The 20,295-nt window shown below is 48.1% G+C and overlaps 1 protein-coding gene across 4 annotated transcripts in view; it reads left to right on the forward strand.

Annotated features, from left to right (window-relative positions):
- Gnao1 (G protein subunit alpha o1) overlaps window positions 1-20,295 on the forward strand; it is a 156,894-nt gene that overhangs the window by 76,230 nt on the left and 60,369 nt on the right. For all 4 annotated transcript variants that reach the window (XM_021220872.2, XM_029532350.1, XM_029532348.1 and 1 more), the window contains exon 3: window positions 8,933-9,074. In XM_021220872.2, the coding sequence (XP_021076531.1) occupies window positions 8,933-9,074 (142 nt within the window). The remainder of the gene's footprint in view (window positions 1-8,932; window positions 9,075-20,295) is intronic.

Below are 20,295 nucleotides of genomic sequence, written 5' to 3' on the forward strand. Positions count from 1 at the left end.
GATTTCGAATCTGACCACAGTGTCTCTGCAGATTCATGTTGACTCCTTACACTACATACAAAGGCAGGAGGCCAGGAATGTCTGTAGGAGAGGAGCCCTGTGGGAACAGGGAAGAAGGCCAACTGGAAACATAGGGGAAAGTATTCACAGAGATACTTGTTTCGGGACAAGAAGTAAAATGCTTTTTGTCAGAGACACATCTAAACATTCCCCTCCATCTTACCAGCCTGAACGAGATCATGTGGCCACTCTTAGCTGCAAAGGAGGCAGGCAAATAGCTCTCTGTGGGTTAGGACAGTGGCTGTTACGTGGCAGCTCTTGTAGCTGACAGTTACACCTATCCTCTGCCCTTGGAAGATGCCACTTTTTACACTATTTCCTAAATGTTTTCGCCATCAGCCTTATATTTTGACATCTAGCCTGAGTCCCCAGAAGGTAGGGAACTGGCCCTGTGGGCCTGGCAGTGTGCAGAAGGGCCTCATATCAAGCCGAGCCCAAACAAACCAGGTCAGGAGAGCCCTGCTGACAATGCTTTACCCTTCTAACCTTGTCTCCTCAACAAGGTCACGGTGTTAAACATAAAGTATCTTGTTCCCACTAAAAATAATGTGTTATAGGTCAGTGAGGTCATTGGGGTACAGGCTCTTGCTGCACAGGCCTGGAGGGACTCAGTCAGTCCCTAGAACCCAGAAGGGTAGAAGGAAGGACTGACTCCCTTAAGTTGTTCTGACCTCTGCATGTGTGCTGTGGTGCGTGTGCCCCCCATGTGCCAATAATATTAATAATTATTATCATTATTATTAATAACAATCTCTAAAAAAATTAAACAATAATGCCATGTACACTTTTTGAGCATGAAGCAAACAGAAAGAAGACAATAACAAGTCACCGAAAGTGACGACTGTTCCTTTCTGTTGCTCCAGCCTCTCCATCCTCCCCCTCCACAGCATCCATGCCCACTCCCCCAACTTACACCTACAGTTTTATTAGTGTGGCTGCACAGGACACCCACTGCACCATACCTAGTCGTATTTTCATCTTAATGTTTTAATGGGCTCAGTGGAGCCCCTGTGTGCTAGGGGCTTCCTGTTCAGTGTTTACTTACACTTATGTTCTATGAGGCCAGGATTGTCCCTGGCCACCTAGTAGGTCCACGGCTCCAGAGTTACAGTCACAGTGTTGATTGGGTCAATCAAGCCAATGGTGACTGGAAACCGTTAATCATGTATCCCTGAAGCAAAACTGTTCCCTGACAAATGTCTGCTGAGGTTGTGTTCCTGCTCAGACACACCCGAGTATCATTAAGATGACTCAGCCTATATGTTCTCCCAGGATGTCCATTTGATAAACAGGCAGAGTCCCCACTGCAGCCCATCCCCCTCTCCAACTGGCGTTTCTTGGCCCTTTTCTTGTCTTCTTCCTGGCAGGTGGGGATTCTCCAGGGATCACCTCTGTGAGTTACTGTGACCAGTGTCAGACCAGAGACAGTTTTAAAGGAGGAAGACTTGGTTTCTTTTATTCCTTGAGGGCAGGGCTGGGGAAGTGCCTTGGTCCTCAGTGGCCAATCAGGAAACAGAGGCACTGTGACACTCTGCTGGTGCGCATCTGTTTTCCTTATTTGGTACAGGACCCCAGCTCCTCAGCTGACCTGCCAGGGGATACCCTCACAGATAGACTCAAAGGTGCACCTCATAAGCACCCCCCTCTTAGGGCCAGCCTCACGTCCTTTTCCTCTGGAGGATAGTAACAAGACGACCTCTGTGTACTAAACATATCAGCAGTCGCTCCTGCCATTGCTCTCTGCGCCCTGAACACAACACAATGAGAACAGTTGACAGCCAGCAGTTATGGGAAATCACCCCATCGAACAGCTAGTGCTTGGCACCACCACCACCCCCAACCCCCCACCCTCCAGTCTAAATCATTCAAGCTTGTAGCAGAGGGGGAGGGGTGGGGGTTGGGGGGAGCCAACTCCAGTAATGAGCTAATCACAGCTTTCAATCAGGTGCTCGAAAACCTCCACACATGGAGGGAAAAACCTGTGCTGGTACATTTGTCACAGTCTCAAAAGGGGCCTGTGATTCAAGAAAGGCTGCCAGGCCAGATGAGTGTGTGAGGTCCCTTCCTGCTCCCAAGCCTGTGGTTCTGTGACCATATAAGGCATCTGTGCCCAGCAGTCTTCCTGTAGCTAAAAGCAGCCCCGCCCTGGAAGAGGGGCTGAAAGCAAGGAGGGTCAGGTCTGGGCCTCCCAGGCATCTCCAAGGCAGCAAAGGGGGGTTGGGGGAAGGGGTCAAGGGCTCATTATTGACTGCCTTTTCCTGGAAATTGGTCACCTGCTGTGGTCAGCCCCTGTCACTGCTCTGTCCCTCAAGATCACCCACTTAGCAGTGTTGTGAGGAGCCTGAACTCGGCTGGCAGCTTTTGTCCACAGTGGAATACTCAGGCTGCAGTCAACCTTGTCTGGTTAAACTCCTTCTTCCCCTGGCTCTTCTGGCTTGGTGACCCAGAACAGCCCCTCAGGGTCCTGGAATTTAGGTGGACACTGAGAAATAACTTGACCTCCATTTGATCCCACCCAATACACAAAGGCACACAAGCAGACTTGCCTGTAAGCTCCTTGGTGGGACATATCTTGTACATATAAGTACATACAGCCCAAGGAGTGATGTTTCCACCTTCAATGTCCCTGTGCCAGGAATTCTGGGAAGGAGTGGACAGGTGGATGAAACAAGGTATCAACAGCCAGGGTAGAAAAGAGTCAACCAGCAAATACGCCGAGAGGTGATCTCAAATTATTGTTATCAAATATAGAACATTTTAATCATGACTTGGATAAGTGACTGAAGCTCAGGTCACATTAGATTATGCAAAAAATAAGGAATGCTGTGGCTTGTATCAGTCAGAGGGGTCGGGATAGCTTTTACATCAGGCATGGGTGGTTTTAGGGACTCACATGACATCACTGGGACTTGATTCTGTTCATTCACTCAGCAGTTCCATCAAAGGCTTCTGCAGTACATGGCACTACTGGCTGTTGCTACAAGCCTTGTGGAGCCTTCCTTCTGCTTTCCAAACCCTAATCTTGCTACCTCCAGGACCCAGGCCTGAGCCATCATGGGACTGAACTCCCCTGGGGTATACCCCTGAGAACTCTCAGGAACCCACTTTCCTTTCCAGGCCCTCAGAACATCAGGCAGGCACTTCAGTCGTGTGCACATGCATACGCATACCATGTATATGTATGCACACTGGGGCCTCTGGAACCTGGAGGTGAGGGCCTGGGGTTGGGAAAGCATCCCAGCCTCTTATCCTCTGCCCATAGGTCACAAACAGGACCAGAGATGCCAGTCACCAGCAGTGTGACCCCCCAGAAAGTGGCCTAACCTTCTCTGTAGAGAGGCAGGCACTGGTGATTTTTTTCAGGCCTGGGGCTGCTTTACAGATTAGAAGCAATGCAGCAGGTGGAACATTTAGCATTAAGTGGCAACCCTCACAGTCAGGGCTGCTTCTGGGCCAGAAGTGAGAGAAACTGCACCGGGAGGTTGACTTTAGAATGAGATCACAACTCCTACTGGCTGCCATTTGGAGTGTCTTCCCTGTGGTCTTTCTTTTTCTCTTGGGTTTTTTGTTTTTGTATTTTGGAAACAGGGTCTCTTATAGTCCAGGCTGGCCTTGAATCCCTGGTCCTCCTGCCCCCGTCAGTCTAGCTTGCTCAGCCACACCCATCTTGTTTCTCAGAACAACTTGCTAATGAGGAAACCAGACTGCTTAGTGAAGTCATTTCCCAGGGATGGCACGGTTAGACCCTCCACAGCAGAGGCGGTATGGGAGCAGCCTGGCTGTCACTGAAATGATATGAGGAGATAGACGATAAAGGGACCTTATTTAATATTCGCAAAGATGCCAGCCTGAACTCCAAAAGAGGGAGAGGAGGAGGATGGCATGAGAAAGACAAGCCTGGCACTGCAGACACTTTCCCTGCTGCCTTGTGTGGACCCCATATTCTTGTACTAGGTGTATTCTTTGCTTGGGGGTGCTGTAAAACGTTCACCCTGGAAGCCCAGTTTAAGCCAGTATTTGCCAGTGTGAAAAGTTGCAGGACTCATGACTGTTGAACCCTTGATTCAAATTACATCGTTTCTACCTTTTTCTTTTGGGGTACCCCAGACAACCGACAGGCAATAATCTGTGTGTTCTGGGGATGGATCAGATGTGGGGGGAAGGACTGTCAGCTTGGACACCTGGGTTCTGGCCTTAGCTCTAGCTGATCTGCCGAGAGAGACTGGGTCAATGGCTTAAGATCCCAACCTCAGTTTCTTCTGTTAAATGGATTTAATGAAAACCTAGCCTTCCTACCTCAGTAGGGAAGTGTGGGAAATGTTCCCCATGCAACCTCTTTGCCAGAGAAATTTTTATATCACCCCAGGTGTGTGTATACATAGTATAGGTAAACAAGTCAAGAGTTTAATGGTGATAAAATATTTTAAAAGTTTATTTTAAAACAACTGTTTGGTATACATATATTTTTACCATTTGTTAAAGGTTAAAACAAATTTGGATATTAATGAGGTGGATGTGCTTGTTTATCTTTATTCATACAGAATTAGATCTTGGCTGTATTTGACACCGCAGGAGTCTGTCCTCACTGTTCAGCGTTTTGATTTCAGAATCATCAATGTTGAGAATGCTGCTTCACATAATATAAATGTATACCGGTATATATAGAATATATGTGTTTTATATATAACACATATATATAGTATATATAGTATAAGTGCAGTGCAGGAGGGCAGAAGTATATGAGGGGCAAGTCTAGAAACTCTGTCCCGATGCCAAGCCAAAACTAATATAATGATTTGTTTTTTAATGGAGCCAAAGTTAGTATCTCAAATGGAAATTTTTAAAATTAAATATTCTAATGCAAAATAAACCAAAAGGATACTAATATATTTTATAATATATTATAAATTTTACTGTACATGTTGAGGAATGTTGATAGGAAAATTAAGTTTTTGTACACTACATGAGTAGAAAACTTTGTATGTACAATAAAAACACATTTCCTGACACACAGTAGTCATATTATGAACCATGGTGTTTCCGGTGACATTTGTTGGGGTTGTGTGGCTTTATCGCAGGCGCAGTGTGTACAGGCTCTCATTGTGTACTCAGCTGGTGTTGCAGCCCATGGGATGGGTGAACCCTACCAGAGGTATCTCAGGTTCATTACACATTTAATTTTCAATTCAATTCTTAGTCACTCTTTCTTCAGAAACCTTTTCCTATTATCCAATTTGCCATAGCTCCTATATTCAGTTATAGGATCTTATGGGCTCACAGCCACATTCAAGAAGCTGGGGTCTGGAGAGCATCCCCAGATGTGAGTGGCAGGACCAGGGTTCAGAAATGAAGTCCCAGTATCTGCCCTGGCTTCTGGGGAAGCCCATCACACTTCCCCAGCAAATCTCCCCAGTGCCCACCTCTCAGGTCCACTTAGTGCCAGCCTCCTGAGGAACCTGCTCATGAAGTCAGAGTGCCCAGTGCCTTCTCTACAGTTGTCAGTTACTTTTGAGTCATGTGACATTTTTCCAGCTGCGTCTCTCTGCATCCACACACACACACACACCATCCTTTGCATTCCTGGGACTTTTGCATTATACGCTGTTTTTAGGTCTTTCTCTTTCAGCCTCTATTTGAATACTTTAGTTGCTTTGTCTTCAGTTTGGACAATCTCCTGCATATCTGATCTGTCAATAATTTTACCTAGGACAACTTTTAATGCAGTTATTGTTTATTTTCTGTATCTTCCATCTCTCTCTGCATTGTACTCACAATCGCCTTTGATGTCTTGAAATATTTATTATTTTTCAATACAGTGTCAGTTCTGTTATCTGTGTCTCTTCCACGTCTGTTTCTGTTAACTGACGCTTCTCTTGGTTGTGAGCCACACTTCCCTGCTTGTCTGCAGAGCCAGGATTTTTCTCCCCTGGAAGGTGGTATCGTGTACATCACCGTGGAGTGTCTAGATTTTGCCATGCCCATTTAAAGGTTGTTGTCTTCCTTCTGTTATTCTCTGGGGTAGTTAAGTTAGTTATAGGCAGCTAGTTTTCTTAGACTTTCTTTCTAGCATTATCAGGAGGCCCTTGGGGAGCCATGAGAGCTATCTTAACCTAGTTGCTGTGGCCTCTGATGTCCCTGCTGCAGGCTCCAAAAGTCCCCAGGGACCACCCTCTGACTTTTCAGAGGTTCATCTCCTGGCTCGGGGAAATGCTGGCAAGTGTTCAGCTTCCAAGGCCCCTAGAGCACATTCTCTCTCTGGTATTCTTCCTTTTGAGCTGTGGAGTCTCATCTGTTCAGCCAAAGACCCTCAAGAACTCCACAAAGATGCCAAGAACCCTCTCTCTGCCGTTTCCTTCCTGCTCCAGCTGCCTTAACCTTCAAATGCTGATCCTCATCCCTGTGGCCCACCAGCCCCTGTGGTGTCCCTGGCTTCTCCGGCCTGTGCTGTGCCAGCCGGTGCCTGTATTCCACAAGCCACCTGCACAGCCAGTGTCCCCCTGTCCCCTCCACTTCTCCAGCTTTATGCAGAGTGCTAGTGTTTCCCAAGGGGACTCTGTAGGGTCACAAACCTGTGGACTGTTTGTCCGTTGCTCCATCAAGAGGAGCAGGAAAGATGGCTCAGTGGCCAATAAGAGAACCCAGGTTCCCTTCTCTGCACCCACAATTGCCTGTGGCTCCAGACCCTGTCTTCTGACCTGTAGGGGCAGGAGATTCATGTGTGGTGCACTTATATGCATGTAGGCCAACACTCAGAAAAACAAATCTTGTAAATTAAAAAGAATCTTTTGTAAAAAGCAAAACAAACAAACAAAAAACAGACTTAGTGCCAATCAAACCCACAAGCTGTCTACAGAGTCATTCTGCTCTGCTTCTTAAAGAAACTTAGAGTAAGACCCACAGCCAGCACTAATGTTCACTTTGCCGCAGAAGTTATTGCCTGTCAATCAACTGATGACTGAATAACTCAATGGTAGTACACCCATACAAAGGAATATTATTTAGCAATAAAAAAAGGATGAATTAATGAGGCATGCTTTAACATGAACATATCTTGAAAAGACTTGTTTTTTGTTTTGTTTGTTTTTTTTAAGATTTTATTTATCTTGTGTATGTGAGTATACCTTCACTGTCCTCAGACATACCAGATCAGAAGAGGGCACCACAGCTCACTGCAGATGGCTATGAACTGTGGTTGCTGGAAACTGAAATCTGGACCTCTAGAAGAACAGTTAATGCTCTTAACCATTGGGCTGTCTCTTCAGCCCCTTAGAAAGGCTTGTTAAATGAAAGAACCAGTCACAAAAACTCCTAATGTATAATCTTATGTATGTGGACTGTCTAAACTATGCAAGTTTTCAGAAATCGTGTAGACTGGTGGTAGTTTAGGATTGAAATGGAGTCTGCAGAGTAACTGGTGATGAGTACAGGGCTGCTTTGGGAAGGGGATAAGATGCTCCACAGTTAGAATGCAGTTGTGGTTGCCCAATCTCTTGACTTTACTAAAGCAAATAAATATCGAGCTGCATGCTTTAGGCCAGCAGACTGTGTAGTATATGAAATGAATCCCAGTAAACCTGTGTTCACGATATGTGCCTGTGCTCTTCTAGATAGAAAGCAGGTGATGAAGGCTGGACAGGGGCCTTGATGACATAGAAAGAGGGCTCAGCTCTCACGCTGAAGCCTAGGTATGTTGCATGTGGTAATAATTCCTGTTCTGGAAATGTGGCCATTAGAGTTCACAGTCTGTCAAGGCACAGAGAACTTCTGATGTTGTCCTTAAAACGTGCTTGTTTTTCTTTACTTCCATTTTAAGACTATTCTCTTTTTTTAAGATTTATTAATTTAATATATATGAGTACAGTGTCGCTGTCTTCAGACACACCAAAAGAGGGCATCGGATCCCATTACAGATGGTTGTGAGCCACCATGTGGTTACTGGGAGTTGAACTCAGGACCTCTGGAAGAGTAGTCAGTGCTCATAACCGCTGAGCCATCTCTCCAGCCCCTTAAGACTAGTCTTACAGTTTGTATGTGATTTCCTCTTTCCTGAATCCTTGTCAGCAATGAGCATGTACTAGCAAAGGCCACCAGAGGCTGTCACACTGCTGCTGCTCTGTGATGTCCCCTGTGTGGACTCTGTCAGTTGTTAAGATCCAGCAGAGCAGGATGACTACATAAGACCAGCTAAGGATGAGTATGGAAATGCCCACGGCTGGCTTTTCTTCTCATGGTGTATATCTGACACATGTGTACAGGCTAGGCTGGTTCTTCATTTAAGCCAGGCATCACCCTACTTTCATTAAAAGCACTGTGAGTGAGCTGTGGGTGTGGCTACCATCTCCCCTTGGAGACCTGTCCTCACCTAGCAAGTCTATCCATCTGACCCTGGGTTTGATCCACAAGAGCGGTGTGGGTGGGGTTTGGTTGAGAGGCTGAGATTGTATCTTTCACTTGCTCAGTTCTTTCAGGGACCTTCAGCAGTGCCGTCTGTGCGAATGCAAGTCAAGGCTCTGCCCTGTTCTGAGGACACCAGGAGCGAGCATAGGCTGAGCTATTGGTGTTTGCTGCTCCTGTTGCAGGTGCTTTCAAGTGTCTTCAACCCCTTGTTCCTTTCCCTGAACATAGACTATGAAGACTATATACTATAGTTAGTAACTCAGGTAAATGGGTTTTCATCTTGTTTTGGTGTTTAGATTTTTATATTTTACAGCACCTGTAGAGCAACTCAGTAGTCCCTCATATCCACAGGACCAGGCTCTCCTATTCTTCCTCTGTGAACGCAGAGCTTGCGCTGGGGCCTCCAAACTCTGTGTTGTCCATGTCAAGGGAGGACACTGCACTCATCGCATGTTATCTGTGGCTTTTCCTCCAGGATCATCCATGAAGATGGCTTCTCTGGGGAAGACGTGAAGCAGTACAAGCCTGTTGTGTACAGCAACACCATCCAATCTCTGGCGGCCATTGTCCGGGCCATGGACACTTTGGGCGTGGAGTATGGTGACAAGGAGAGGAAGGTAGGCACAGTAAAGAGGGGCCTTTGTGACTCTGCTATCTCCTCCTGATAATGGCCAGGGGGCCACCACCCCAAGCCATTTCGCCAATCCCTGACAAATGCAGGGACTTGTGTGATGGGTAAGCTCACCAATATAAGCAAAATCCAAACATTCTTAGTACGTTCTGTAGATGAGAAAGAGTGGGAGATATTTTGAGTCAGCACAACTCTGAGGAAGTACCTGGCCCCAGACAGTTGGCTTGATCAGAAAAATATTTACTGAACAAAACCCACTTTGCTAGGTGCCATCCTCCCTACTGAGGAGAGCTGTCCTTACCTTGTAGGAAGGAAGCAACTGTTGGAGTTGCCTCTCATTCTTCACACCAGTGGGTGTGCTTTCTTCCTTTCCTGGTAGGTGTGAGGCCCTCCTTCCTGTAGAGAGTGGGCATTCTGAAACAAGGACTGTTCTCTAATAAGTGTATAAAAGTCTTTTATTTGCAAACATTTGCATCCACTACAAGGCTAAACTACAAACAGATACTGTGGAAAACTCAGTAAAATGAGGACTGTGTGAGAGAGGTGTGAAAACAACCTGAGAATTCTCTCCAAAAGCTGGACTTTGCTCCCCACCCCCACCCAGGGAGCAGCTGGAGGCCTCGGAGCAGCTGGAGGCCTCGGAGCAGCTGGAGGCCTTGGAGCAGCTGCTCTGAGTAGGGAGCTTAGTCTCTGGTGACTTGACTGATACACATTTCCCTGCCTCACAGACGAACACTATCCTGGCCTTCTCAAGGTCTGACAAATTATGTGTCAGATAGCTTTGCATGTAAAATGTAGTATGTTATGCACAAATCCTCATTCCACAGGGCAGTTACCTCAGCTCAGGATGGTAACTCCAGGGCCTGGGGTAGTGGCTGGCTGGCATAGTGTCTATGCCAGCCTAGGGTCCTGGCAGAGGCCACCCATCTGCTGCTCCCCAGAGGCAGAACAGAAAGCTGGCAATGTATCTATCACAGGTTCTTCTCAAGTGGGAGACAGACCAAGGGTACATGGAAGGCAGAAGGGGGAGCAGGGTACCTCCGCCTCTTCTGACTTGTTCCAGTCAGCATTCTCTGTGCAGGAGGAGGCACAAAGGGAGCCTTGTTCGGAGAAGGCTGATGATCAGAAAGTACCTGTGGGGCAGTGTGGGTAAGTGGTGTGCAGTGGCTGGTGAGGACTGCAGTGTCTCCTTCACCCTCCTGGCCGTAGAACTGTGAGCATGAAAACAGCCATCATCTGAGAACACCTGCTCCCTGCCAAGGACTGTGCGAGCCCATGTCTACTGAACCCTGAGCATAGTAGGTCATCAAAAAGTCTCTTGAATGGAACTATAGTCGTCCTCTCCCCATTCTAAGAGAAGGAGAGTGCCTGGAATTTACCCTCAAATGGCCCAGTGTGTGCAGTGCCCGTGTGTAGTCTTATGGGAAGGGTTGCATTGGTTAAAGGTTGTTAATCAGGCGTGGAGAAAACCGGCCATCTTCTTGGGAAGGCTCTTGAGCATGGCCTTTCTGTTACCTGTGGTCAAGGTTGGGTAGGCTTCAAAGGTAGCAGGACCTGACTGGGAACTAGATTCCCGGCACTGTCAGAGAAAGAATTCAGATACAGGTGGACCCAGTGAGCAACTGGGAGAACCCTTTCTTACAGGGCGGAGGCACATACTCAAGATGGGAGTCAGATCGCGCTGTCCAGTGTTGGATACCTCACCTCATGATGAATAATGGAAGGGGGATTATTCTTGAATTGACTGGCATGGGGCAGGGACAGAGAATGGGATGGGATTTTTCCCAGACAGGTTTCTCCTGTTTTCTGTCCTTATATGTCCTCCCTATGTGACAAGATGTCACCTGCACAGTACAAACAGTCAATTTTACCAGGCTAATAATATGGAGATGCCATTAAAATGAGGCAAAGAACAGTTAGTGGTTCTCTTGATCAGGCGTGTTAGCCCCAGTGGTCTTGAGTGGTCTTATTTCTTTATCTTTGAGGGTCATATTTTGTCCTGCTGTGGTACAGCTGTGCAGCTGCTTAACCTCTAGCCACCTTGAGGTGACCTCATTTTCTTGAGATAGTCAAAGGAGGCTTCTAAGGTAGGGAAAACTGCAGTGCCTGATACCTAGGTATGGTTTGAAAGGTGACCGTGGAGGGGGCCGTGGCTGAAGCAGCCAATCAGCCCTGACAGTGGCTGATAGTGACCAAAGAAGATTTGGCTGGCAGAGGGAGGAATGTGGTTAGAGTGTAGGCAAGGGTGAGAAAGTTGGAAGTACAGGTAAGCCAGATTTGGTGAGCCTGGATGGCAGCCAGTGAGTGTGGTTTCATTCTGCTAGCAGGAAGCAAACATTGATAGACTGTGCTAGATAGGGTATGCGGTAAGATTCACCGATGACAGGCTTTGGGTGACATCATCAAAGAGCAGCCAAGGAGGGAAGTGGCTCTGGAAGCTGTGGCAATAGAGCATGCATGAGATCTGGGGTCAGGTGAGCAGTCTGAAAAGAAAGGTGCACAGGGAGGTGTAGTGACAAGAGGACCTAATGGCCCTGGTAGCCTTGACATTGGCCAGAAATAAGGACTGAGAACCGAGCACTCAGGTGACCAGCCTGGAGCAGCGGATGAGCCAGAAGCAGAGAGAACGCTGCTGGGTAGTCTGCTTTCAGGACCAGGAGCTTCTACACGGAGTGATGAGCGAGGAGGTGGGCCGGGTCAAAGCATAGGAGCTCCAGGAATTTAGTGGAAGCCTCTGCGGTGATCTCCTGGGATCTGTGTTAAATAGTGTACATTGCTATTTAAGGAATACTGTTTAATGTTAACCCTAACAACCACCTTACAGTCGTTGCTATTGCTGTCATTATATTGGTGGAAAGGGAGAGAGACAGAGACAGAGAGAGAGACAGAGAGATAGTGGCCGAAAGCAGCAGAGTGATGTGCCTGCGATCCTTCTATATAAAGCATGTTGTATGTAGGTGCATGCTTCCCTAACTGATCTACAGTCCACAGCAAAGGCTCACGTAAACAGACACATCCAGTCAGCAGAGCTCCTGAGCTAGGACTGGTGCACACCTATAATCCTAGCACTTGGGAAACTGAAATAGGCGCATAGTAATCTGAGACTACCCAGGGCACCGCAGCAAAGTCCTGCCCAATTCTTTCTTAATCCATAAAAGAATTTGGAAAGGGAGCCAAAAAAGCAGCACCACTGCCTTTCTGCTACTTTCTTTCCTGATGTCTGTCTAACCCATTCCCTTGAATGACCACTCCTCATCCCTGAATGTGCAGGCCTCCAGAGGCATCTTCCCTATCCCTACCCTCAGGCTGCCTTTGCCTTTCCCTTCTGTGTTTCCCATGACTCCCTCCCTCTGCCTCCTTCTACCCTCTGTCTAGCTGTAAGGCCTCCCTCTGTACCATCCCCCTTTCTCCATATCTTCACGTTCTCTGTGTTCCTCCACCGCTCCCTTCACTCTGGTACAAATTGTCTTCAGCTTTCCAGTTGAGATTTCCCAGCTCCCTTTTCTCTACCTCAGCCCTGCGCTGCCCTGAGCCAGCTGTGGAAGGAAGGACAGGGAGACTGGACAGTGACAGAGTCTGAAGGTTCACTTTGACCAACGAGCGGAAGAGTAGTCTTTGGCAGATCTCATGTTAGTACATTTTACCCCGTATATGTGCGCATGTGTAAACATGTAAAATATGTGTTTTATATACATGAAATATAGATGAATGGAACCATAGACAACAGAAGCAGAACACGTCGAAGGAGAGGACAAGGCCTCCAGGGTGAGGCCTCTTTCTGCCTCCCTGGCTCTCCACTGGCCAGAGAAGCCAGAACCTCTTCCCCAAGGCTGCCATAAACTTCTCTCTGTGTGTGAGGGATCCTTTCAAAGACTGCCATGTTCTCTGAACTGCCATGTCTGATAGTATGTGGTTTCTGGGCCCTTCATTTCAGTGTCAAAAGATCCCAAAGAGGTGTTGCTGAGTTTGCCTCTCAGTCACACGTAGGTAAGGCCACACCCTTTTTGTCCAGTCCTGTTTCTACACAGCTGTACATCTTCATTGAGCCTAGACCTAAAAAGATACAGTTTCCACGCCACAAGTCTGTCTTTGCTTCTGAACACTCTTCTGTCACTAAAACTTTGGTTAAATCCATTCTGTTTTCTTGGTCACCTGGCCTTTGTGATGAGGCATTGTCTGTAACTCTAGTGATGGAGGAGAGGTGCTGCCCCACTTCACACACTCGGGAACAAAGGAACACCTTGAACAAGTGGACATGGTGTCACATTCTTCTTCAAAAACTATCTGCATGTGTGTTGGTTTTTCTTAATAACAGAATGCACATTTAACATAATGCCTGACCCTAGAAATAATAGTTTTTGGATTCAGGCCAGGCTCTACCACCAGCCTGGCCTGAGAAAGCTGCTTGACCCTCCAACTTCATAGTGTGATCTGTACAACCCTAAGAGCCAGCTCATGTGACTGCCATCGGCCTGAAGGAGATCCCACATAGAGTGTGCAGTATCTGTGCAGACACTGCCAAGCTCAGAAAATGCTAAACGCAGTCCAGTTAGTCTTTTTTGTTATTTGTTTAAAATTATTAATTTTATTGATTAAAAAAAATAGTGATGAACTATCCTCATAGAAGTCTAGTGAGGACTAGGTAAGGCCTTGTCTCAGGTTTTTTTGGTTACAAATAGAGGTGCCCAGCTTGGGATTTGCCACTCAAGGTCACATTGACCTAAGCAGGACTGAGGCTCAGTGATGGCTGGAATCGCTGTCAGGACTTGTTTGTCCCACCAATGCCTCGCTGTCGCTCCAGAGTGTATGGTGGCTCTTGGGGGATGCAGACGCAAAGTTCATACCTATGTCCAGAATGTTGTTGGGTCCCCTCTGGGTGAGAAACATGTTGGGGTTTTAAGTTGTTCAATGGAACTTGGACAGCGCTTCTTTAATCTGGAAACGTGGCACTGTCTCCACACCGCAGCGCAGCGCAGCACAGCACAGCACAGCACCATTCCCCTTGTGCTTTGCAGAGAAGACTAAGGATGCTGTCTGCCTGGCTCTGCTGAAGTCCCCAGCAGCCAAGACCATGCACAGAGAGTTGTCAGATCCGAGCAGGGGCTGTGAGAAGAAACAGATAAAGATCCCATACTCACCCCAAACTGAGGGCCAGGAAGAAGCAGGGATACCTGCACCGGCTAGACACTGAGGCACTACCAGCCCAGACCACGGTCTGTCCTGCCCAGATTAACATTTGAAACTCCTCCACCCAAGACCATCTCATCCTGTGACTCCCTTTTACACATGTGACAAGATATGCCATCTGTCCCAAACAGAAGAGACTTGCTTAATAAACTGTGGCAACCCTGAGAAGACCATGCTGCGGGCTCCTGCACACACTTGTAGTTCCTCCCAGCTTCTTGTTTTCCTTCTATCACAAATACTTAGCATGGATTTGGAAAACAGTGCATGAACCATCAGGGATGGATACAAAGACAAAGATCGGGGAGCCCGATCGTGTTCATAGGTGAGATCCTGCCCAGCTCATGCCCAGGACTCATACTGATGCATCAGTCTGCTCCATGCACTATATGGCTGGGTCAGGCCCTGAGCTCCTGGTTTGAGGGAGGCATCTGCTGCTTAGGGCCCGCTGATCTGGCTGCTGTACCCTGATATGAAGGAAGAACCAACTGTAAGGAATGGCAGCCCGCTCTGGCCTCTGTCTCTCTGGCTATGCTCACTGCTGCCTCCAACCCTCTCCTTCATGCTTTCCTTATTTCCATAGCCAGACAGTGTGTCTGTGACGTCCCCTCACCAGCCAAAGGAACGCTAGAGTGGCTTTATGGGCCTCTCCATTCATTCTTCCAGCTGGACATTCATGCAGCAGTGGGTTAGAACAGAGACAGACACAGCAGTACATAGCGTTGTTTTTAATGTTTGTAAAAGCCATGGGAAGCATGGTGGGTCAAGGGTTCTGGGGCTAGTCTGCCATGCTACCCTAACCAAATCCCAGCTCTACTTCCTGCTGAGAGACAACAGAAGCCTCCTCTCTCTCAGTAACACCCTGGGCGATGGTAATGGAGACAATTGACACCGACATCATGGTGTTGTCTGTAGATTAAGTGACTCGATATGTATAAAATCTGCTTATACTTACTGCTGATCTGAGAGCAGGGATCAGCACATAGTAGGCGCTCTGGAAAGTTAGGGAATGGTAGCATCATGATTCCCAGAGTAGGTTAGGCTGTGATGGGGATGGCCCATCCAGGAAGAGGACAGCATGAATAAGCAGTGGTGGATCTGCTCTGTGGGTGTTTCTGCTTCTGCCCTGGCTACTGTTGGCCATCTATCACAGAGACATGGAAGGAAGAAAGGAGCAGGTGGGGATAAGTCTACCTCTTGTGTGATTGGCATGTTGGTAAAAGCGTTGGTGAGAAAACAGTGCCTGGTGGATGTCTATCCCCAGCAACAAATGTAAGACCTGGGGCTGAGGAGAAAATCTGTGTCTCACCTGTAGTTTTCTGAACTTGATAAAATGTCGCAGAATTCCCTGTCTCATAAGCCAGGTGTTGAGAACCCTTGATGGAAAGTCACTTTGACCCTGGAGTCTGACTGTGGACATCAGATCAAGGATTGAGTGCCAGGATCGGAGGCAAAAGATGTTCCTCTAGGAGTACAAACTGAGGGACAACATTCTGAAGAAGTCACATTTAAACTAAACTGCTGGGGGCAAAACAAAGAACCATACAATTGACACAGAAGTCCTCTGTCCTTCCTGTCAGAAGCCTTTGCCCAGGTAGCAGGCTAGGGGTGGACAGGCTCTGCCAAGTTGCTCTTCAAGCAGCAGAGGGGAAGGAAGACTCGCCCTTGTTGCTGAGATGCGAGCCCTCAGCAGCAGTGGCAGCCCCTTCTCTTGAGTAAGTCCCTCCTAGATTTCACCCTGTGAGTTGGGATGCATTTGGCTTCAAGTGAACATCACCCCACATTGAGTAGTCTAAACTAGGGGAACAGTCACTGTTTTCTGGAGAAGGGTCCCAAGAGCCATCAGTCCCAACTGTACTGTATTGAGGTGGTTCTCTGGGTGCTCTTGGTTCCAAAGAAGAAAATGTCACACACTCACTTTCTGCCCAGAGGCAGAAAGAAGTGGGGCAGCCTTGGGCTTCTCCTTACTCCACGATGACCAGTCTAGTAGGACACGCAGGAGGACAGGGTTGAGGAGGGCAGCCAGCAGGTACCCATGCAAGCTAGGGACTAAGTAAAAGCAAGAACTAGATGTGCTAAGTCAGTGGGAAGCGGCACGCAACAGTCAGGAAGGATAATGGACCATCAGGCCACTGACATAGGTGAGTCCAGGTTTCTTCATTTCTTGCCATCGCTTTCTCACATCAGCTCAGAAGCTAGAATGTTGTCCTAAGAGGTGTCCTAGGCAGAGAGATACCTGGGTGGCAGGTGAATCCTGGTGCCCAAACTGCCTGCAGCACAGGCCTGGTACCCTCATCTCACCCTTCTCCAACACACTGGGTTCCCTGGTCACTGCTGAGCCCCTAGCCAGTGTCTAGTCTCTTAGCTTGCCATGCCTGGCTTCTTGGCCATGGCGTGCAGAGGGTAATGGCTGTTCAAGGCTGGGCCACTGTACATCTCTAGATGGTGGGTGTCTGCAGGCAGCCATGTTTAGCAAGAAAGGTTAACAGGAAAGGTGAAGCTTTGACAAACAGTAAATAAGAACCAACCACAGGCCATGATGCCTCTCCCCACCCCGCCCCCTCCCCTCCCACTCTCTGCCTCACTTTCACACCCTTCCACCCTGCCCAGCCCCATTTGCTTTCATCTGATGGTTGACAAGAAGTCATTTACAAGAATGAGAATCAAAATCCCAGTCATCACACCAGCTGAGAGCCCCTCGAGTGTCTGAGAGGCCCCATTCCCCTAACATTGCCACAGGAAGACCTTGTCTTTGGCAAGGGAGCACCCTCAGTACCTCCTTTGGGCTCAGAATTGACTATAAGTTGACAAGCTTCCGAAAGACCCCACTGCCTTAGAAGATGCTGTGACCTGCAGAGAGAGCCTGCCCAGCCAGGACCATATTTAGAAGTTCATGGAATATTATGAAATTAAGAACTTGAAAAATGAGGTTGTGACATTTTGATGTATTTTACATGTATATGCTTGAGGCCCCACTGCAAATGTAATGGAATAAGGTTATGTTCCCTACAAAATAAGTACAGGATTTGCCAGTATACTGACTTAGAGTGGCAGTGCTGTCCACGTGATCCTATAGTGGGACACAGGCTGGAGCTTGTGGTGAACTTGGTAACGGTGAATCGTTACCAGGAAGTCTCTCTGGGGCTATAGCTCAAGCTTTATTTGGCCTTTGCCTCATATTGGTCCATGCTCCTTTGTAAATAGCCACATAGGGGAGCCTGTTAAGCCAACATTTTGTATTGTTGACAGAGAATGAAAGGGGCTGTGTTTTCTTGAGGTGCCAGAATCATGTGGATAAGGCCATGAGTCAGGTTCATGACGATAGGTAGCCCCAGCGGCATCTGCCCCACCTAACCCAGCATGGAGACCCCACTAAGTATATGTAAGGACTTTGCAGTGTCTCACATGAGGTGGGATTATGAGATCAGAGTCACAGAGTGTTAGTCTGCTGGTGCGTGTGTCATGTTAAGGGTGAGAAATACCTGGTAAAGCAAATGTATGTCCTGAGTCAGGGAACAAGAGGAACAAAAAGTCTGGGTATGGCGGCACGCTTCGCTAACTCCAACACTCAGGAGGCAAGACGATCTCTTTGAGTTCCAAGGCAGCAGTGAAACCCTATCTTAAAAGGGGGCTCGGGGCTGGAGAGATGGCTCAGTAGTTAAGGGCGTGTGCTGCTCTTTCAGGAGACTCGGGTTCAGTTCCTACTGCCCACATGTTGACTCACAATCTTCTGTAACTCCAGTCCCAAGGAAGCCAGCATCCCCTTCTGGCCTCCAGAGGCACCAGGAAACATAGTATACAAACATACACACATCCAGGCAAAACACCCAGACACATAAAATAATAACTTTTTTAAAGGAGACAAGGAAGGGGCTAGGGTCCACTTCCAGGACATGTCTCCAGTGACGTAAAGATCACCCATAATGCCTTGCTTCATAAATGGTACACCTCCTCCCAATGGCGCCATCCAGGAAAGCATGGACCTAAGACAACACCATGCATCCTTGAAGGGAGAAGCAGTGTGTACCTCACCCTCCACACCCACAGCTGTGTGTGTGTGCACCTACTCCTGCCTCCTCAGTATAACCCCTCCACTCTATCTGCTGGGAGCCAGCAGTGGTCTACCACTACTCCCAGAATCCTCTCGTGGCGAGTTAGGATCCTCTGCCTGCAAATGATCGACAATGCAATCAAACTGGGTTAGTATGAAAGTAGCCATCTGGAGAACTGGGATACAGCATGGTGGTAGATGGCTTCCCTCGTAGCCACAAAGCCCTGGGTTTGGGTCTCAGACCACAAGAGTAAAACAGGAACAACAGTCAACTGGCTGATGATTAAGCCCAGGAGTGGTGCCACAAGGGGCCCTTGATTCCTCTGGGTCCTCTCTGGCTGTGAGTCGCCACCCCATGACATTGCTCCCCACCAGTCGGGAAGCCAGCTGCACAAGTGCCATCTCTCCCCTGAGTATTCCACAAGACCTGGGGTCTCCTCCATCTTCTTGGCCCAGTTAGTAAAGAGGCCTGGCGCTGAATCAACCACTGTGACCAAGGGATAAGATTCTGATTGGCTGAGGGGTTCCTAGGACAAGAGTGAATTTCTCATAGGGAAACCAAGATGTCACAATAAGAGATGAAACTGCAGTGGAAGCTGGGAAGCCATCATAAACCACCTTAAGCCTTCCTTTGACTTTGACCCTGACATCTGTACCTCTACATACATACATACATACATACATACATACATACATACATACAAAGGGATTCATACAGTGATGGAAGGGCAGCCAAGCTTCTAGTATGTACATGATAACCCATGCTGGCCTAGAGCCAGTATTCCTATTCCCATGGTGGACAGCTCGGGGCCGCCAGGATCCAAAGTGACAGAATGCATGGTCAGCCCACCTCCCATTCTGCTGGCCACACCTGTCTTCCCACAGGGCTAATGATGGGGCAGTGGTAAGGGTGGAAATAAAGGGGGGAGATGGGCAGTTAGCAAGGGGCTGGGGTCTTTCCCAGCCTGCCTGAGCCATCTGGGGCCACCAAGATGAGCCTTGTTTTAGAACTCCTGGAAGTGGTATTGTCATCCAGCAGGGCTAGAGCCAGGCTTCCAGACCAGGCGGCATGGCTGGGTGTTCTGGCCCTTGCCTGCCTCTTGGCTGCTTTGGTACTTGAGGCTTACCACGTAGCTGAGCTACTCACTCGAAAAGCAGAAGTGATAATGGCGCCTAGCACAGGATGGCCCTGGCCAGAATGAATTAACACGAGGCAAAGGCTGCACGCAATGCCAACTCCTCCTCAGAGCTCCACAAAGGCCTGCTGTTACTCTTGGCCCTCACCTCGCCATGTATTTCGTGATGAGGCAGGTCCGAAAGCCCAAGGGTCACAGTTGCTCAAAAACAGAGACACAAGGGCCACTGAGCTACCACGGTTAAAGAGACAGAGCCAGGGAATAGGAAGCCTAAGCATGCGCTGCTGTCTTCATCTTTCAAGGAGGAGACAGGGGTCTTCTACTGAACCAGGCCCAGAAAGGCCTGGAAGGGGAGCCCAAAGGCATGGACCCAAGGAGGGAAGGAAAAACTCAGAACAGAGAAGAGTGGCAAGCGTGGCTGTGTGACTGCCACGTGGGGAACACTGGGTTAAAGTTAGAGTCACCCTGTCAGGTGTGCTAGCCCTGGAAGGGCCTGGCCCAAGGCACACATCCCCGAAATGGCAGCTACTTTATTTCCAGGGATGTTATTCTCCAACTGAAAATGTCTTCCCTTCTGACAACATCTACATCTATCATGATATAGATATATTCATGAATGAATGAATGAATGAATGAATGAATGAATGAATTTGCTATGCCCTGCTATGTGCCAGAAGAAACTGTAAATTCTGTACCCACTGTGGAGAATCAAGAGCAAACAGACCTCTGGCCCCAAACTCAGCTGCTAAACAGAAGCACTCACTCACACACACACACACACTCACACACACACACACTCACACATACTCACACACACACTCACACACACACACACA

The sequence above is a fragment of the Mus pahari genome, chromosome 20 (genome assembly GCF_900095145.1).
Source record: "Mus pahari chromosome 20, PAHARI_EIJ_v1.1, whole genome shotgun sequence".
In the NCBI taxonomy this organism is placed as follows: domain Eukaryota; kingdom Metazoa; phylum Chordata; class Mammalia; order Rodentia; family Muridae; genus Mus; species Mus pahari.